This window comes from Marmota marmota, unplaced genomic scaffold (genome assembly GCF_001458135.2).
Source record: "Marmota marmota marmota unplaced genomic scaffold, marMar, whole genome shotgun sequence".
Lineage (NCBI taxonomy): Eukaryota > Metazoa > Chordata > Mammalia > Rodentia > Sciuridae > Marmota > Marmota marmota.
Genome location: NW_025999853.1, coordinates 19,145,117 through 19,163,846, shown reverse-complemented (window position 1 = coordinate 19,163,846; position 18,730 = coordinate 19,145,117). Strand labels below are relative to the sequence as shown.

Genomic DNA, 18,730 nt, shown 5'->3' with positions numbered 1-18,730 from the left:
AAAAATTCTGAGCTAGCTCTGGATCAGTGTTCCTCCATCAAAGAATGGGGTCCCATCTGGTCCCAGCTTTCTCTCTGTGTGTATTTGTCTTTTCTAATCCCCCATTTCCCTTCACTGTTTTCTGAATCAATAGCCCTGAAGGTTGCACTACACATACTCACAAATATTTATGTTGAAAATTTTTGAGGATCCATTGGATTCTTTGACACCAATTTTATACAAGATGTCATGTGGCAATTTCCTTCACCATACCAGTTTTTCAATCTAGTTTTTTTTTAAGAAAATTTTTTAAAAAGAGGATTTGTGTTAATTAAAAACTTCTGTCCCAGAATTCTTAGAACACACAAAAAAAATCTATTTCATTTCTAAGACATTATAATTTACACATAAATTTGTCATTCTATTACTGCACACTCTCTTTACTTTGATATGTACCTTTTTATTTTCTTGCCTCTGGATTAAGTTCATACTATTCATTGGCAACATCATAGTTCTATTATTTTGTTGTGTTTTGTGTTTTAATTAGGTTCATAAAATGAAGGATTGAACATGTGTTAAGTGCTCATGAAAAACCAGCCTCTATCTCAGAGTAAAGCCTGTCCAAGGAAGGGACATGACCTTTGTCCTTGGAAAGACCCACAGAGAACTCTAGGCACATTCCCACCCTGCTAAGTGGTTTATCTACAAATAACTGGAGAGATCTGCTGCACCAAGTGTCCCTGACTCAGTCAGGCTAGGTGGGGATCCATAGCAACCCCCTAGCAGCCACCAATCAGCATGTGATAGGGAAATACCTGGGATGCCAGATGACCCTCCCAGTAGTTTATGGTGTTGGGAAAGCATGCAGTTCAGCATGAACACCCCTCTTGGCTTAAACCAGTCAGTTCAAATGAATCCCCCTCTTGTAGTAACCAATCACCCCTCCCCAACTTGTTCCCGCCAGTGAATGTGCTAATCATGTATTAGAGTTGTTATTTGATTTTCCCGCGGTGTGTGATGATTTGCTAAGAGATGCTATGATGTATGTGGGGGTCCCTGCCTTCTCCAAAGAATATATAAAACTGCTTCAAACCCTGGGCTCGGGGCCTCTCAGCGTCCGTGTGCGCGTGGAGGACTGAGCTAGCTCTCAATAAACACCTCTTTGCTGTTTACATCGATCTTGGTCTCTGGTGGTGTTTTGGGGGTCCCGAATTCGAGCATAACACTCATAGTTTTAAGACAATGTTTTGAGCTTATTTTCCAGTTATTAATCTAAAATTTTTTATTCTAATCACATGTATATGAAATCAGGAGAAAAGATAGTATCTTACTCAAAACTTTAGAGAAGTTATAGTAATTTTGTCCATATGTCCAAAAACTAATTACAGAAAGAAAGATTACTACATCTTTCATAGCTTCATTAGTCTATGTATGAGATAATGACTACATTCTGCTAATGTCCCTTGTCCCTGACCAGTCTTATGGGTGTATGAATATTTTAATGTAGAATTCTTCTTAGGTTATTGGATACAGTAACAATATCTAGAAAATGTCTATAATTTCATACCTATGTAGACTTCTCTTTCTAACTCTAGACCTCATTCAACCCCTTACATATGGGAAACAGACTGGTGGAGAAGCAGCAGTTAGTACATGGAGTGGAGAAGAACTTCAAACTGCATTTTACACTGGAGGGCCCAGAAGAGAACAAACTTCAAATTCTGAGCCCCAGTCCACAGTTTCTCACAACATTATAGGTTATTATCTTAGATCCATCCTATCAATACGGTTTTTTTCTTCTTTAAAAAAAATTCCTAATCTATGTGGCCGAAGGCCTTGTGCAGGGTCTCTAATATAAAACATGCTTACAGAAATAGATGAAGAATTTTTTCCTGAGCTTCTGTTAAATCTCTAGCCTTAGAAACCTCACACAGGGTTGTTTACATATCAAGAGGGAGTAGTCAGACTCCTAGGGCAGTTATTTACAATTCAAAAGGCAAGGATCTAGGGCTAATTAGGCTTCCTGAAGAAAGGCTGAGAGTGGAGAAGGGAACTGAAAGTTTCCTCAGGCATTGATTTCTTCCTGTAATTTTTTTAATAATTTCATTTCATACCCAGGTCTAGTTTTGCCATCGTAATATGAATTAAAGCACTTTCAAATTATGCCTGAAACTTAGCTGATGATCTTCTCTAAACTTGTCTTTTGTTAGAAAAAGTCATGTCATTCATTGTATCAGGCAAGCTGGAGACATAAACATTCTTTTTGCACTCAAGCTACATAATCCATCTCTAAATCTTGACAATTTTATCTTCTACCTCTACCATTTATCCAACTCCATTTCCAGAACCACACTGTCAGCTCCCCTTTAATCTGAACTACGTTTATTTTTCTAACTAGTCCTATAGGACTGAAATCCTGATTTTCTTACATGCATTCTCGGTTTGTCTCAAAGGGCTTTACTCACCATGGTTCCTAAAAGAAACAAACACAAATGCACAAAAATAATGATGAATACTGGTTACTTATAGTTACCATATACTGGAGGCTCTTCAAGGCACCTCCCACATTCTAGCTCATTTGATCCTTACCATAGGTAGGTGCCAGTATTTGTCTCCAATTTACAAATGAGGGGAAATAGTTACCAAGAATTTGAAGATTTGTCCCAGGACCACAAAGCTACTAAGTGTTGAAGCTGGGATTTAAATCTAGAAATCTTAGCTTTAGAGTTGATGCTCATTACAACTACATGATGTTGTCCCTCCACGAACATAATCTCTTCTTATTCAGAACTCTTCTGTAATTTCCAAATTGCTCCTAGGAACTACAGAGTCATCATACTGTGCCTGGAATATTCTTCCCTCCCACTCTGTGTTACATGTTTTTCATTCTTTATATGTTTCCATTATTTCTTTAGGGAAACTATCAAATTATTAGTAATTCCTTTGTTAATAATAATTGTCACAGATGAAATTTGACGTATTTTGTGATTATTTAGTTAATTTGTGTCTCATTCTCTACAACAGGAACTGAACAGAATTATATCTCCTAAGTGTACTATAGTCTGGAATCTGTATAATAGTTAAGAAATACTTTAAATAAACACACAAAAAAATGTGGGAAGGAAGAAAGGAAGGAAGGAAGAGAGGGGGGAAGGAGGAGGGAAATTCTTTGTTTTGAAAAGTTCTGTGAGGAGCATTTCACAACAACCTTTCTTCCAGGTTAGGAATCTTTTTATATCCTTTCACTTGACTGCTCACCAATTCTCCATTTGAACAGTTCCAGTAATGAATTGGACCTCAGTAGAAATTGCTTCCATGACTGGCTGACTTATCTGTGAAGGATGCATTCCAAGATCCCCAGTGGATACCTAAAACTGCAGATAGTATCAAACCATACATATATTGTGTTTTTCCTATACACACATACCTAGAATGACATTTAATTTATAACCAAGACACAGTTAAGAGATTATGTATATGTGTATATATACATATATGTGTATATATACATATTCATATTATATATGTATATATATATATATATATGTTTATACATATAAAGGTATGTATTAATCTCTATGGAATATTTATTGTTTTAGTATATGTCTTACAAGATTAAAAGGCTAAAGCAAAGTATAATAATATCCTGGGCTGTTTCTTTTTAACTCATGGGAAACAAATATATCACACCAAATGATTCTATTTTTTTCTTATGTTTACTGGAAGAAAAAGTCAGTAGAGGAAAACACACTGGCATATATTCATGCTAGAAAAATAAAAATAATTGTTATAATGACACTTATTAAAAATATCTCCCTAAATAAAACTTGTGAAAAATGCCCTTGAAACAAATATTTTACTTCTGTTTTGCTAGAAATCGTTTACTCTTTTTATTTATTAAATTCAAAACTCATGAGCAGAACAAGAGCAGAATAATTTGCAATTGAAAGTGATTTCAGGTGTCAAAACAATGATTCTGTAAGAAAAGTGTTATAATGAATTTCAAATTTAGAACTTTCAATTGCTAGAGAACAGTGCTGTATATAAAAAAATTGTCACAAAAATGATAGTGAATTACAAATGTCTTCTGCTTTATTATTTGGTATTAAATGACTAGAACTCTCTTTATATGAAGTAGTTGACTCCTTTAATACACACACTTCAACTAAATAAAAAAATTTCATGTTTAAAAGCCATTTAGCAATCTGCATTTATTTCATCATCATCATAATAAAGAAATATTGCATTGTTTGTTTTCTTTAGATCTTCCAACTTCCTGTTTGATTATTTATTACTTCCTGTTTGATTATTGTATTTATACTGTAAATATAGTATCTGCATAAGTAATATTGAACATAAACAAGTACATGCTTTGCATTGTGTAAATCCATTATTTGAACATAAACAACAAGTGTTTTTGTGTAACAATGTAAATGCATTATTTGATGATAGTTAATAAGTCATTAAAGACATAAAAAGTAACTATCTTTGAGTTGATAAACTATCTTAACTCTGTGTCTGTTTTTTTATTATTATTATTATTTTTTTAGACGTTGGAACCTTATTTTATATTATATGAGGTGCTGAGAATTGAACCCAGTGCCTCACACATGCTAGGCAAGTGTTCTGCCACTGAGCCACAACCCAGCCCCTCTGTGTCTGTATTTAGTAAAGAAAAGAAAATTAATACGAGCCACACCGTGAGTCATTGGTGAAAGCCTCTTCAAATACAAAAAAAGCCTAAGCCGCACAAATGAAAATGGTGGCCAAGAGCAACTGGAAATATGATTTTTTTTCCCTAAACCTGTGAATAATGACCAAATTTCATGTCAGAAACATGAGCTCACTAAACCAATCTAGATTTGGGAAGATGTATTTAAATAATGACAGCCTGAAGAAGCCTGAAGCACGTCATTAAATCCATTGGGATTGGTGGCCTGATTTCATTTCCATCCAGACGGAGGTAGCTCAGCTGAGGTCCATGAATAAACACATCTTGTTCTGCATGCAGTGCCGTAGATGTAGGACAGATTACAGATACGTTCACACCTATGGAGTCAAAGATAGCACAAGTGATTTCTAACCAGAAAAAAACAAAGGATAAAGACCAGTGGTCCTAATGGAGGGCCTAGTAGTCTGATGCATGAAAATGTAGAGATACAAACCATTGGTGTGCCAGTGATTGTGAATATTTGTTTTATAAAAGTAACCTGAAAAAAGTGTGCAGTGTAGGTATACTCATTTCATGTTCTGCAGTAGTTAGGGAAGAACACTAGAAAGGAAACATTGCTAAGAGCTATGATGGAAACAAAAATGTATGGCATTTTCTAAGCTTACAGAAGAGATGATGCAAGTTTAAATTACTATAGTATTTATAGCATGTATAAATTAGTATAATACAGTATCCAGGGACTTGGAGGTGGAGATACCGTTTTAAGTGTGGTATTCAAAGAGTGGTTGGTGATATGGGTAGGTGGGTAGATGCATGGATGAGTGGGTGGAAAATCAATCTAATATAAGAGAAAGTACTTGAAAATTACCTCAAAAGATAAAAAAAGACATATGAAATCAAATTTTAAAAGTACAATTAACATAACTACATATGTACTACTTACAGAAAACAATTAGAATCTCCACATGTAAGTATATTTAATTGGTAAGGAAACACTTGTCAAGAATGGCTTTACAAAGATATGAAGCCAGAAAAATCCTGTCAACCTTTTCACGTGGTTAAGATGGCAGAAATTGTGCACCTGCCTTGGATCAGAGCCGTTGACACCAATGACTACTGAGATTTAGGAGCATCCTTGAGAGAGGTCTGTTAAACTAACAAAATTCAGAGAAGCATGTAACCACGAATTTCAACCATAAATACTTACACTATACCACCTTTACATACCTTCCTGAAACTACTTTGAGCAAGAAAACTTTCCTGAGGAAACCCATCAAACTTGGGACATGCCTCTCATCTGCATTCTATTAGAGCATACAGATTCATATTTTGTTGAATAATTTTATGCTTACAGAAAGGTTGCTTTGCTTCAACCTTGAGCCATTTTGAGAATTTAGCTTAATAATAAGAATAATGACATTCATGTGTAGCAGTTCTGTGATTACAAATTTATTTTTTTCTAACATATTATCACAGGACTTTTATCAGACAGTGTTTATTATTCTCCCTACCTGGGCATTGTGGGAACAGTGGCCCCAGTCTGGTGTTTTTTCTACTACATGCACTACATGCATGTAGTCCATTGCTGACTGGAGAGGATATGTCCCTTTTAGTGTGCTACCTCATATCCTTATCACCCCCATGCCCTATAACCAATGTAAACAGAATAAGAAATAAGTGTGCTAGTCTAATTACATTGGGACAAATCAATTTTGATGTTTCTCAGAGATGTTCAGGAAGCAACTATTTAAGTGGATACATTTTTTAACCAAAATTTAACTTCTTTAAGATGTTTGGAAGAAATAAATATTTCTGTCACGTTGCACGAGATAAATTCACTGTCTGGCAAATTCTGAGGGCTCTTCATAGAAAAGTTAAGCTTTTTGCAAACCATTTTATTATCAGATAGATTATATGGCATGAAGAACTAAATACTTCACCAGTTATTATAGCACAGTGTAATATAATTATGAGCCAACTATTATAGTCTGGGAAATTAATATTTGATATTAATTTTCTCACAATTTAGAAATAACCCCAGTTGATATCTATATGAAGAACAAATGGTTCAGTTTCTCTTTATTGGTAATGTTGTTATTCTACTTATAGATTTTTTTTTCCAAATTTTTACATTGAAGAACTGAAGAAAAGTATGGTTATTATACTATGTGAGTGAAAATAAAACTTTATTTATTTTATAATTAGAAACCCTAGAGTCATTCTTTGTCTTTGAGCCACCTATCTGAACTTCAGTTTTTTCCTTGTAGAAATTCCTGATAATGTCACACAGAGTTCTTGGGAGGATTAGTGGTTCTCAAAACATGGACCTGTAGCAGTAATACCACCCTTAATACCACCAGGGAGTAAATTATTAGGTTCCACCCCAGACCTACTGAGTTAGACCCAGTAACACATGTTGTGCAAACACTCCAGGCGATTCTGATGCACACTAAGGTATGAGACACACTGAAAAAGAGAAATGCCTGAACAAATATTCTGGAAACCCTCTTTAAAATAAGGGTGAGGGAAGGACACAATGCTCTATTTCTTTGCTGTGTTTTGAATTTTGCTACCTCTCTCCTATATACCCTTCTTCTCAGGGTAGAATCTCTTAATTCATAAACAAGACTCTAAGTGTAAAATGAACAAGACTCATATAAAATGAACTTCCCATACTAGCTGTCTCTGAGGCTTTTTTTTTTTTTTTAATTGTGAGATGAAGAATGTACCTGTAGAAGCACAGAACTCTCAGCAGGAAAAAAAAAGCATACTTAGGTCAGTGTTGGCTGTTGTACTATTTGGTTAAGCTAAATAGATCCTCTAGCGATTTTTCTATTACACCTTTTTTTTTTTTGATTACTGGAATAAATAGTATGTTTCCTCACCATGGAAATATAACTGCTGTGGTGGAAACCTGCCATCTAATTCCTGGATTTTATGCTCAAGTACACCGTTTCCAAAAAAAAAAAAAAATCTTGAATACTCAAGCAGTACCAAGTGGGGAAATATTCTTGCAAATGTTATGCTATATGATTATTTGCTTAAAGCAAAGTTTATTGCATAATAACCAGAAAACCCACCTTTTGACAGTTACCTAGGTAACTTTCTTTCAATCATTTCAATTGAATCTCACTTTAGGAATGCATTTACTAAGGTTATTCAATGCAAATCTCTCCAAGGTTATCTTCCTAAAGGGCTTACACAGGGTCAAAGATGCATAGACTGATGCTTGGCTGGGTGTCATCACTTCTGTGACTTGACAAGATAGGGTCTACCTCTACACCAGGTGCAGCCTGCCTTGGGCACGTTTGTGAAGAGGTCAGGTTTATTTCTATTGCTCACAGCCTCTACCTTCTATAAACAATTCCTTTGATGGCAATTCTGCATCCAAGAACTTTATATTCATTCCTTGGCCTTTTATCAAAAGCTGTATTCAGGAAAGGAGAGAGCATTTTACCTTGTAGGTTTACCACTAAGTTGCAAAAGATTGCCAGCTTCTATGTATATTTCCATTACAATTAAAGTCTCGAACTACTGTAGTAGTTCTCAGTGGTTCCTAGAGCAGCAAGGTCAACTTCACTTAGGAACTTGTTAGAAATGAAAATTCTCATTCCCACTGAAGACCTACTGAATCATAAACCTGGGGAGAGGAACCACAAATTATACACACTGAAGTTTAAGAAATCCCTTCTGATAAGAGTAGTTTATCCAGAGATCTAACTATGGAGTTTCAGTCATCAGCTGGCCTAAAGACTTTAGGATAAAGTTACCTTCCTTATACCTCCTAAATCAAATGCCCTCTATTACTACTTATGAGTGTGTGTGTGTGTGTGTGTGTGTGTGGTGTCTGGCATACTTTATAAAATAATTCCACCCACAAAGACAGAAATACCAGACTCTTCATGAGTAAAAGAAGACAGGGATGGTTTCTCCCATAAACAACAGTCCTCTATAAATTACTCAGGTCCAATTTTCAATCTTAAATTTGAAGATTGGGACTTCTTGGTTCACTAAGACTGTAAGTAAGCAAAAAGTTAGTAATGAAAGCAGAAATCACATTTAAAACTCGAAGGGTATTTTACCTGGGAGACAACACAGTTACTGTTCCTAAAGAAGATACAGATAAAGGTGGAGATGAAGAACATTTTCATCAGACACACCCTGGTGGTTACTCACGTTTAATTTTGTTGTGATCCAGGTGAAGGTGTTGCAGGTGGGCATTGATGCGGGGAAACTTTGTGAGTTTATTATGAGACAGTTGAAGATCTAGAATGGATGACACATCAAAACCACTGGATGGGAGCCCTGAATCTGATAATTTGTTATGGTTGAGCCTCAGGAAGGCCACTTTAGGAATAACATTAAAATAATTTTCTGGTATTCCTTCAATGGAATTGTTGTCCAGGAACAGTTGCATTGTGTTGGCTGGTAATCTTGGTGGCATGTTCCTCAGAGCATTCTTGGCCATATTTAGCTGCATGAGGTTCTTGAGTCCCTTGAAGGTGTCTCTTTGAAAGGCGTTGTCTAATAGTTTATTGTGCTGCAGATCCAGAAGGGTTAGATTTTCTAGATTGCTAAAGGTCCCTTGAGGAATTCTGGACACCTTGTTTCTAGCTAACTGCAACTGTTCTAAACTTCTTGGCAATGGAGAAGGTACTTCTTCTAGCTCATTGTCTTCAAGAAATAAGAAAAGCAGCTTCTTCAGCTGACTTAGGGCTCCTTTTTCAATTCCATAGTTGGTTATTTTGTTCTTATTTAAATTTATCCATCTCAACTGGGTGGCATTCTCGAACGGCTTCTCAGGAATGGTTTCTATCTGATTGTTCTCAAGATACAGATACCAGATCCGTGAAGGAATAGCAGGGATTTCTTTGAGACCTCGATTTTCACAATATAAAGCAGTAGGGAAACTTGGGGGACAGAAGCATTCCCTGGGACAATCGAAGTCATCCATCGTCCAATCCCCTGGCTCATGTACCTCATAGACCTGTCTCACACTCTGAGTCCACACCGTGTCTGTTATGAACAACACCCAGATGATGAAACTGATTGTGCTTGCCATAATAGTACCTAGAGCAATCAGACACACAGCTATTAGATCACCAGGACCTTGACCTTTAGGTATTGACATCAAAATGATCAGTAAACATTGTTTCTTCAGAGATGAGTTGAAGATATCATTTCCATAGATATTGATTAAAAGACACACATTTATTTAGTAGGCACCATATAGATCATTTTGCAAATTTCAAAATTAATTCGCCAACTCATAAACTTCTGATTTTAACCCAACTAATGAAAGCGGAGAAATGGAAAGCAAATTTTAGCAGCTCTAAGTGCTTTTCCATTTCTAGCTATGTAATAATTCAAGGAACTTAACTGAAACCAGTAGTTGAATATAAGAGTACAAAAAAAGTGATCTTTTAATAGTTCAAGTTAAAGTCTGTGTCATTCCTAAGATGGAGTCATATGATTTTGCTTCTACTTTGACTCCTAAATGAGAAGAACATCTGGAGGAGATTTCCCAGGTTCTTTGGCACTTGATCCAAAGAAATGAAGAGATCAAAGAATATTTTAGTAGTTTATTGTGAAGGAAAGTTCTACGATCTGAAGAAAAGTGTGTGTTTTTTATCTTGTTCTGCTGCTGAACTACTCAGGTAAGTTTTATTTGGTGGGAAGACGACTTCAAAAATTGTAAGTAAACAACCAGGTTGTCCAGCTCAGAAATTGAGTTATAATCTATCTTTTATATAATCACTCTGTCATATATATGCCTCACACAATCTCCCAGAAATCTCTTTTGTTGTGCAGATATACATACAAACATACGTATATGTGACAAAGAGCATTTATTACAGAGTCAGATATATCACTCATATGATTATGGCTTGATTAGAAAGACAACAAAACAAATATATTCAAGATGTGAATATATTTGTTATGATTTTTTTATATCCATATATTCACAATGGATAATAACAAAAAATAGATAAATACTTACTGATATGTGAAATATTTAAAAGATATAAACTCTTCCTACCATATATCATCAGAGATCATTGTTCCAAATTCTATCTTAACAGCAAAAAACATTTAGGCATAATGTGTATTTTAAACATTTATTTATAACATATACATGTTACATATTACATAGAAAAGGATATACTCATCAGTGTACATTTAGTTAAGTGATAATAAGAAGAAATTTTACTGTTTCCTGGAAAAATCAGTCATTAATGAAATGCTGATCTTTCAATTTTGCCATTAAATTGCAGAAAATCACAAGTGCAGAGCTGCTTCTACAAGCTGTCAAATCTACAATTGCAGAAGGCTGCTCTGGCCATCTTCCAACAGAGACACGTTAAAATTTTTTCAGAATAGGGATTTGCTTCAGTTATTGAAGTTGTAACCCTACATCCGATGAATCAGAACACTGAAGTCTTAGCTTTATGAGTTTTAAAAAGTGCAAAAGAGTTTACCTTGCCTTCCAGGAATATACCGTTGAGTCCTGTGTCTGAGTCTGCAGTTTGCTAAAAGTCAGTTGAAGAAAAAAAATTAACTAAAAAATTGTTTTTTCTTTATGCTGTCAAGCCTCCTTTGAGAAAAAGTAAAACCTACACTGAGCAGTCACCATGAACACCTTTTGATGTATTGTTTTCACTTTGACAGGGAGTCAGAGATGGCTTACCTCAGCCTCCTTGGATCTTCTTCTTCCTTTTCTATTGGTCACTGCTTGTTCACAGAAATGGATTGACCCAGGCTCCACTGCTGTGTTTTTCTGAATCCTCTGAAATATATATGCACCAGTGGCTCCAACTTAACCCCTCCAACAGCCACTCCACCTCTATACCTAGCCAACCCAGCAAATGAAATTCTTACTTTAATTTCAAGAACTTATAACAAAATCTCAGGAAGATTTTCACTCCTAATTCACAGTTCCAAAGATTTTGTAATGCACTGGTATCTAGACCTAATCTACCAGCAGGAAACTGAAGGCAGTTTTAATTTCAACTCTAACAAATAGAGATTTTAAAATCATTGTTTTTCTCTAGATGATCTTTTAAAAAAATAACCAAGAAATAAAGGCCAATGCCCTCTGTTGATGTGGACATATTTTATTTGTTTTTGATATAAAACAGATGCTACAATGTATTTGATTAAGGAAAAAAGAAATAGAAAAATATATTTGAAGAATTTAAAAATGCTATCCAGAAAACTATAGCTAATTTTGGCACTAACCACCGTCATACTCTTTGCTTTATAGAAATACTTTTTGTATCTCTGTTTCCCATACTTTTAATAATTTATTTAAAGTAATTATTAAAATAGGATGATTCTTACTTATTATAATAGAACACATGTTTTTATTTAATGCCTTATAAGACATTCTGTTACACTGCCTTTTTTTCTTTAGCACAAGTCTAAGCTAAAGTTTCTTCCATTTTCTTATATTTGAGATAAATATTGTATGTCTCAAGGAAAGATGCAAGCAATGTCTCTTTTTCATACAGCATTCTGTAGATTGATTGAAATCATCTTGTTTTCCAAAATATAATCTTATTCTGAGATCAGTGTGTTTCATTTACATTACTCATTCAACACTGTTCACTTTCATATTATCAAAGACAGAGCACAGGAAAGAAGAGAGAGACTGGATTGAAAGGAACCTTTCTGGGCCACCTCTTTCTTTCTTGCTAAGTATAGAGTAGATCACAGTTTTGTCCTCTATACAATAATAATTGGCTACTTCACAGGGTTAACCCTAGTTTGTAATAAATGATGAGGGAAATGTTAATCTCTCTTGGTATTAGCCCTATACTCCCAAGTGAAAATGTGTTTATGTTAAAGGGCTTTTATAGACTAAGATCTGATCCAGACATCTCACATTGTATTTTAAGAAAACAACCATTACTTACTTTCTCATAACAGTTTCCTTATTTTTCCACTGAATTTCTTCTTCATTTTCTCCCTCTCCTTTTTTTCTAACCCCTCAAGATACAAATAACAGAGGATCTTCAGATCTGCACAACTCCTTCCAGCTACTCTATTATCTCTTAATTTTCTTTTTCAGTCAAACATATATCAGTCACTTCTTAATTTTATTACATAAATGTTGGTATGTGTTCACTGTAGAAAATCAGAGTAGTATACTTGCTACTCCAACCTATTTCCCATTCACCAATTCACTCATGATACACTCATCAAATATGGCTTCTAATTCTATTGCTTCTTTAAAATTGCTCTGACCATCAATGATCATCGTATACACTAGTCTGCAGAAGTCTTTTAGTGTTTCGCTTACTTGACCTATGACCATCGTTAATACTGACCCACCTCTTATTGATGTTCCTGTAAGCTTTTCTAACATCATTCTCTCTAACTTCTTCTCCCTTTTCCCCCCCAAGATTTCTCCCTGTTTATATCTCAAAAATTCTGTTTCCTTTTTCTAGCAGTTTTAAAAAGAGCTGTTTTCTTGAATTCAGATCTCTTTGAGATGTTGTCCTCTATCCTGGGTTCTTCCTGCCCTCTCCACACTTTGTGAATGACTCTGATTTTAACCATCCCCTTCATTACGATGTATCCTGAATCCACTTTTCCAACTCAGCCTCAGAACAAGACCTGTACACCAATGTTTGTTTGTGTCCGCCTTCTGAATATCTCCTGTTGCATGTCTCAAGGGTGTATGTGTGAAATGAAACTCACTGTCTCCCATTACTTCTAACTGCTTTTGTCATCTTATACTTTTGAGTGACACTATCATCACATTTAGTCTCCCATATTTGAAATCTGGAAATAATTCTTGACTATTTCCTCTCATTTTGTGCACATATGATAGCAATTACATTTTAAAGACCCAAGGAGACATGATATAAATAAAAATGACTATCTGCAATGCTAACTAGGTTTGGATATCATTATTTCCAGACTAGAAACATAAAATTTTTTCCATTGTTAGAATAATTTCTAGTTGTATCTTGATTTTCCATATAACGATCCTATTTTCTTCCTTTGATTATTGATTCCTGGAGTATGGGGACTTCAACACTTCTCCGAATTAGTGGAAGTGGAAGTCAAATTAATTAAACTGAGAAGATGGTAGGAATGTCTGAGTCATGATAATTTTAATGAGAATTAATAAAAGACTCTGCCAAGCTTTATCTGATTCTTCAAAGGGGAAAAAAAGAGGCCTACAGTATAATCATGTGGCTTTGGTAGTGTTTCTGGTGGCAGATTTTTTTTTTTTTAGAAGTCTGTGGGGCTTTATAGATAGTAGTTATATTTAATAAATGCTTGCTGGATGAGTAAATAAGCAAATCAATACATTAGGCACACATTTCAATTTGGTATTTATGTTTTTTATGAAAGTAACTGTGTATGTAAGAACATGGTAGAGAGCCTTAGGTTTTTGCTTTAAAAAATTAGAGTTTTCTGTCTGCATCTAGTTTGTTATTTGGCCTTGTGTATGTCATTTAACCAGCAAGAACCTATATCGACCCATAATACACCTGCTCTACGTGCTCGGCTGGGTCATTAGATCAAATGAGATAATGAGGGTAAACATGTTTCAGAAGTATAAAATATTTTCACAGTAAAAGATGTTAAAATGCAAGGAGAATTTGCGAATCTCAGCAGAAAGGGTGAGGTTAACATTTCTGTCTCCCTGCAAGAAGCCCTGGCAGAAACTCAAGAGACAGTAAAAGTTTTGTTGTCATTGTTCAACCTTTTTTCCTCCTTTTAACATCTTTAATATTTTGTGTTTGCTGCACCTAATGCTATTAAAAGGGAAGATGCTTTGCTAAACTATCTTAGACTGAGGAATTTAGTTTGTTACATTCCTGAAGATCATTGACCTTTTAAAAGGGAAGGCAAGGGATGATGGCCATGAAATTCTAGTTAGATGTCAAATTTCTTGGCATATGTATCACACACAGATGTTAGGCCATGGTAGGTTGGAGTACTTAGGTGCTTCCAGGATCTTTGTTTATTGAACTGTTGTCAAGGTAAATAATTTTCTCTTTCCTAATTAATTTTCAATTTGACTAAGCTGTGTCAAATTATTTAAAAAAATATAAAAGGGATCCACTAAAATCCAAAGCTTACACACATACATAATTTAAAATTCTGTCAAAATAATACATTTAAAGTACTGTAGGAATATATTCAAAAAATCAAAATCATCACAAATCTGATTGTGAAAATGGGAGTTACCTATTGTATAAAAGGGCTGAGGATGTAGTTCAGCAGTGGGATACTTGTTTAGCACGTGCAAGCCCCTGGATTCAATCTATTTTGAAAAAATTGTTTCCATTCAGTGAGTAGAGACAACATTGTGTGGTGTCTAAAAGCCAGATTTTCTTGGGTAGAACTTGAAGAAATCTCTGCTATTTATTAGCAGTGATACTTTGGACAATACTCTTTGCCTCCTCATGAGTAAACTAAGGGAAATAATTATGATGGTGATGATCGTGATATTAATAAAAATACCCATCACATAGTGTTATTGTGAAGAATGAATACATTTGTATATTAAAACATTTAAAGTGTTGATAAATAAAATTGGATGTATTAGGTTCACTTTTTTCTCCGGGTGGATTTTACCCTCTGGCATGCCATGTCCTACTTTAATACAGTTCACTTCTTTTTAGAAATCAACCTTTGCTCATTTGACAGATTGCAATGCTTAGGTTATGAGACATATTAGTTGGCTTGGGGTTAAAGAGGGCTATAGGAATCCTCACTTTTAAACTATAAGGTATTACGTAGGATGAAAGAAAGGGCAATTCCACTGTATCTCACATAGCAAATATTTGTTTGAAGCAGGAATTAAAACCATCATGTAGTGTGTCTTCAATACAATGATTCTTCAAATGCTAACTAAGCATACCTATGACGCTTAGTTAAAAATCACACTGTCTGCTGAAAGAGTTTTTTCAGTGTGTGTGTAGCAAATACAACCTTACTTCCTGAGCCTCTGAGTATATTATAGTCCTGGGTTCCCTTTACCCATCTGCTGGTCTACAATTCTGTTACTTCCTCCATTTTTATCCTTACCCTTTCTTAGTAAGCCCCATAGTGTTGGTAGAGCACATACACTGACCACTTCCTGTTACCCTGGATGTTTAATTTATTTATTTTGTGGTACTGGGGATTGAATCCAGGGCCTTGCACATGCTAACCAAGTACCCCACTCCTGAACTACACCCTCAGCCCTTTTTTATTTTATTTTGAGACAGGGTCTCACTAAATTACCCATGCTGACCTTGAATTCATGATCCTCCAGCCTTAGCCTTAGGCCTACTACATATGGCCAGGTTTGGAATACTTTCTATTAGTATTTCTTTTATTTGAGAACTAAACTTGTGTTTTTACAGCACACAATTGATATTTAACTATATAAAATTCTATCGTGAATTACTTTCCTCAAAATGTTGAAGACATTCAGAGAAGTTATTGTCTTGTAATTTCTGTAGTTGCAATTAAAATGTTCAATAAAATTATATATTTTTTAAAAATCTTCAGAATATGTTCTTTTTCCCTCTCTATAAACTTTTAGGATTGTCTCTTCCTTCTGTTTGTGGAATTTTATAACAGGATTCAACACATATGTCTTCTTAGTACACTTTTCATAGTTATGAACTTTTATTAATGCTAATATGAATTTCTTCTTTCATTATGAATAACAAATCTTCTTTGCATAGCTTACTTATCCTTTTTGTCTAAAGCAACCCGAGGCTCTCCTGATTCTAAAACTACTATAAACTCTGTCACTTCTAAGCTATTTTATTTTGATTCACTTTTAACATTTCTGACTCCATTGGGTGCCCATTGTTCCAGGATTCTATAGGGAAGAATTCATCACTGAATTAAAATTACAAATAAAAATAGCCTTGTAATTCTTGAGTGAGCTCTGTTGTGAACTTCCCAGAATTGTTCTACTCTGGGATAATTTTTGTCCAGCTTCTCAAGTTCTCTCATTTCCACAAAGTTAGCTTTAGCTCCAGCTCTTTTCAAATTAAAGATCATCTCTAACACAACTTAGAAAAGATTTCTTAGAAGATACAATTTTATTACAATCTGGAAACAATACTACTAGACTTTAATGTCTTCAGTAATGCTCATAAGAGACAATTGGATCTTAGAAATAGTCTCATCACCCTCACTCTTTTATTCAACTGTCTCTTAAAGTGTCCTAATTTGAAACAATATTATCACAGCAGTCCACTCATGATTGGTTTCTGTATATCCGGTAATAGCAACAATAGTCTGATTGTATTTGTACTCTTCTCAGTCCTCTGGTCTAGATGAAGTCCACAGAGGCCATCAGTGTGATTTAAGAGAAAGACAACAGGGCCACAGGACTTGAAACTTTTTGTTCCCAGTTCCAAGTATATCATATACTTGCTGAATCAGCCCTGCTAGGAAATTCAGATAAGACTGTGTTTATGAAAAGCTAACAAAATTATCGTTCATCCTCTCCTAAGGTCTAAAGTCTCTAAAGGATAATGATCATTTTGGTAAAATAACATGTCTTTATTTTGGAAAGCTAGAGGTTTATTTCTGTTAAGCTTACACTGGCTGCATATAATGGCCTGATCTCCCAAACATTCTTTGAATTTCATTTGATCTGATGAATGGTTAGTGGGGTCACTTTGACCTTGACTATCTGAAGAGCTTTCTTTTGCCATTCAACAAAAGCTGCAAGCTTACAGCTAACTTCTAAGCATAGGAGTCACATTTGGTCATATGTTGCTAAAATTCATGGAGACTATCTGTGCTCTTAGTGGCAGTGGATGCAATCTGTTTTTAATTTGGAGATGTAGCTCTTCTTTTCTTAAAGTTCTAAACTTCTATAACAGATCAATTGCAGGGCAGTTCTATGGACTTCCATTATATGTAAGTCCAATGTTCTGGTATTCAACTGTCTTACTAATGTCTCTGGCCAATGAAGTGTTTCCTCTAGATTGTATCACATGATGTTCTTTGAAATGGTGGTTTGATGACTAAAATATGGTACAAAGTCAAGGAGTTAACACAATCCAGAAATAGTATGGCAAAATTACATAGCTGTTCTTGTCTAGTGAAAGAAAGCAGACTGCCTCTGGTAATTTTGTTTATTGGAAGTGAGCAAAAACACATTAGTCAGATCATTTACTTCATACAAGGCACCAAGAGCTGTAATGAATTGGACCACATATGGTATAGCAGTTGCAAAAGGAGCTGTCATCTAATTAAACTTTGGAAAATCCATTTTTATCCTCTAAGACTATTCAACCACCACTTGGCCAAACACTAGATTTAGAAGGGAATCATTAACCCTAAATGTTTAAGTCTTTGAAGGTGGGCATTGATATATCTCTGATCCTTTATTTTTATTGAAGTAGTTTTGCTATATTTTTCTAGTGGTGGGTAGCTCTGCAGTCTTCAATTTGGCTTCTTCAGTGAGAATAGTCCTTCCTTCATAGTTTAGAGAGCCTGTGAAAAATCTATAATTCTCCTTGGTCATTTCTGCCAACTCCATGTAAAAGAATTTGGGAAATTAATATAAGAAAGATATGAGCTAGAATGAGGTAAATTCACTTACCATCAGAAAACCACTATTACTGGACTGCAGAAGGGACTAGGATTTATTTCATTTTAAAATCATGTTTTCTTCCTCAGGAGACAGTTACTTTAGAAGTGATCACTGATTTTAGGGGGAAAACACTGGGTTAAAAAATAAATAGAAGCACATTATGTGACAGCATAACAAATTATTTAAGACAAGTTGCCCTCTTCTTCATTCTGGCAGCTTTTCAGTGCATAGCTGACTGAGACTTAAAACTTCAGTCAGAGGCTAAAATCCTGCATCATGTATCACAACAGTTCCATCAAATCTCCTGATGAACAGTTATGGATATTTTTTGATTTTACAAATCACATTATATTATGAAGGATTTCACATCCATTTTTTTTTTTTTTGTCGATGGTGGGGGGTGTTCTAGGGATTGAATTTAGAGGAACTCCATCACTGGGCCACATCCCTAACCCTATTTTGTATTTTATTTAGAGACAGGGTCTCACTGAATTGCTTAGTGCCTT

At 35.0% G+C, this 18,730-nt stretch overlaps 1 protein-coding gene across 2 annotated transcripts; it reads right to left on the bottom strand.

Moving 5' to 3' along the window:
- Positions 1 to 4,120: 4,120 nt before the first annotated feature.
- On the bottom strand, positions 4,121 to 11,908 carry Kera (keratocan). Of its 2 annotated transcripts, none has more exons than XM_048804096.1 (3): positions 11,340 to 11,908; positions 8,828 to 9,721; positions 4,121 to 5,028 (listed from the first exon to the last, which is right to left on the bottom strand). In XM_048804096.1, exons 2-3 carry the CDS (start codon positions 9,711 to 9,713, stop codon positions 4,856 to 4,858), a joined length of 1,059 nt encoding a protein of 352 aa, XP_048660053.1. In that variant the 5' UTR covers positions 9,714 to 9,721; positions 11,340 to 11,908; the 3' UTR covers positions 4,121 to 4,855. The 2 variants fall into 2 exon arrangements, with proteins under 2 accessions (XP_048660053.1, XP_015338133.1); XM_015482647.2 differs by lacking the exon at positions 11,340 to 11,908 and adding an exon at positions 11,131 to 11,333.
- Positions 11,909 to 18,730: the final 6,822 nt, after the last annotated feature.

Excerpts from the sequence above, each read along its gene's own strand:
- Kera (XM_048804096.1), bottom strand. The coding sequence starts at position 9,713 with ATGGCAAGCACAATCAGTTTCATCATCTGGGTGTTGTTCATAACAGAC. Across the intron at positions 5,029-8,827 it reads GGATCACAACAAAATTAAAC|GTGTGAACGTATCTGTAATC; the intron begins GTGAGTAACCAC and ends TTGACTCCATAG.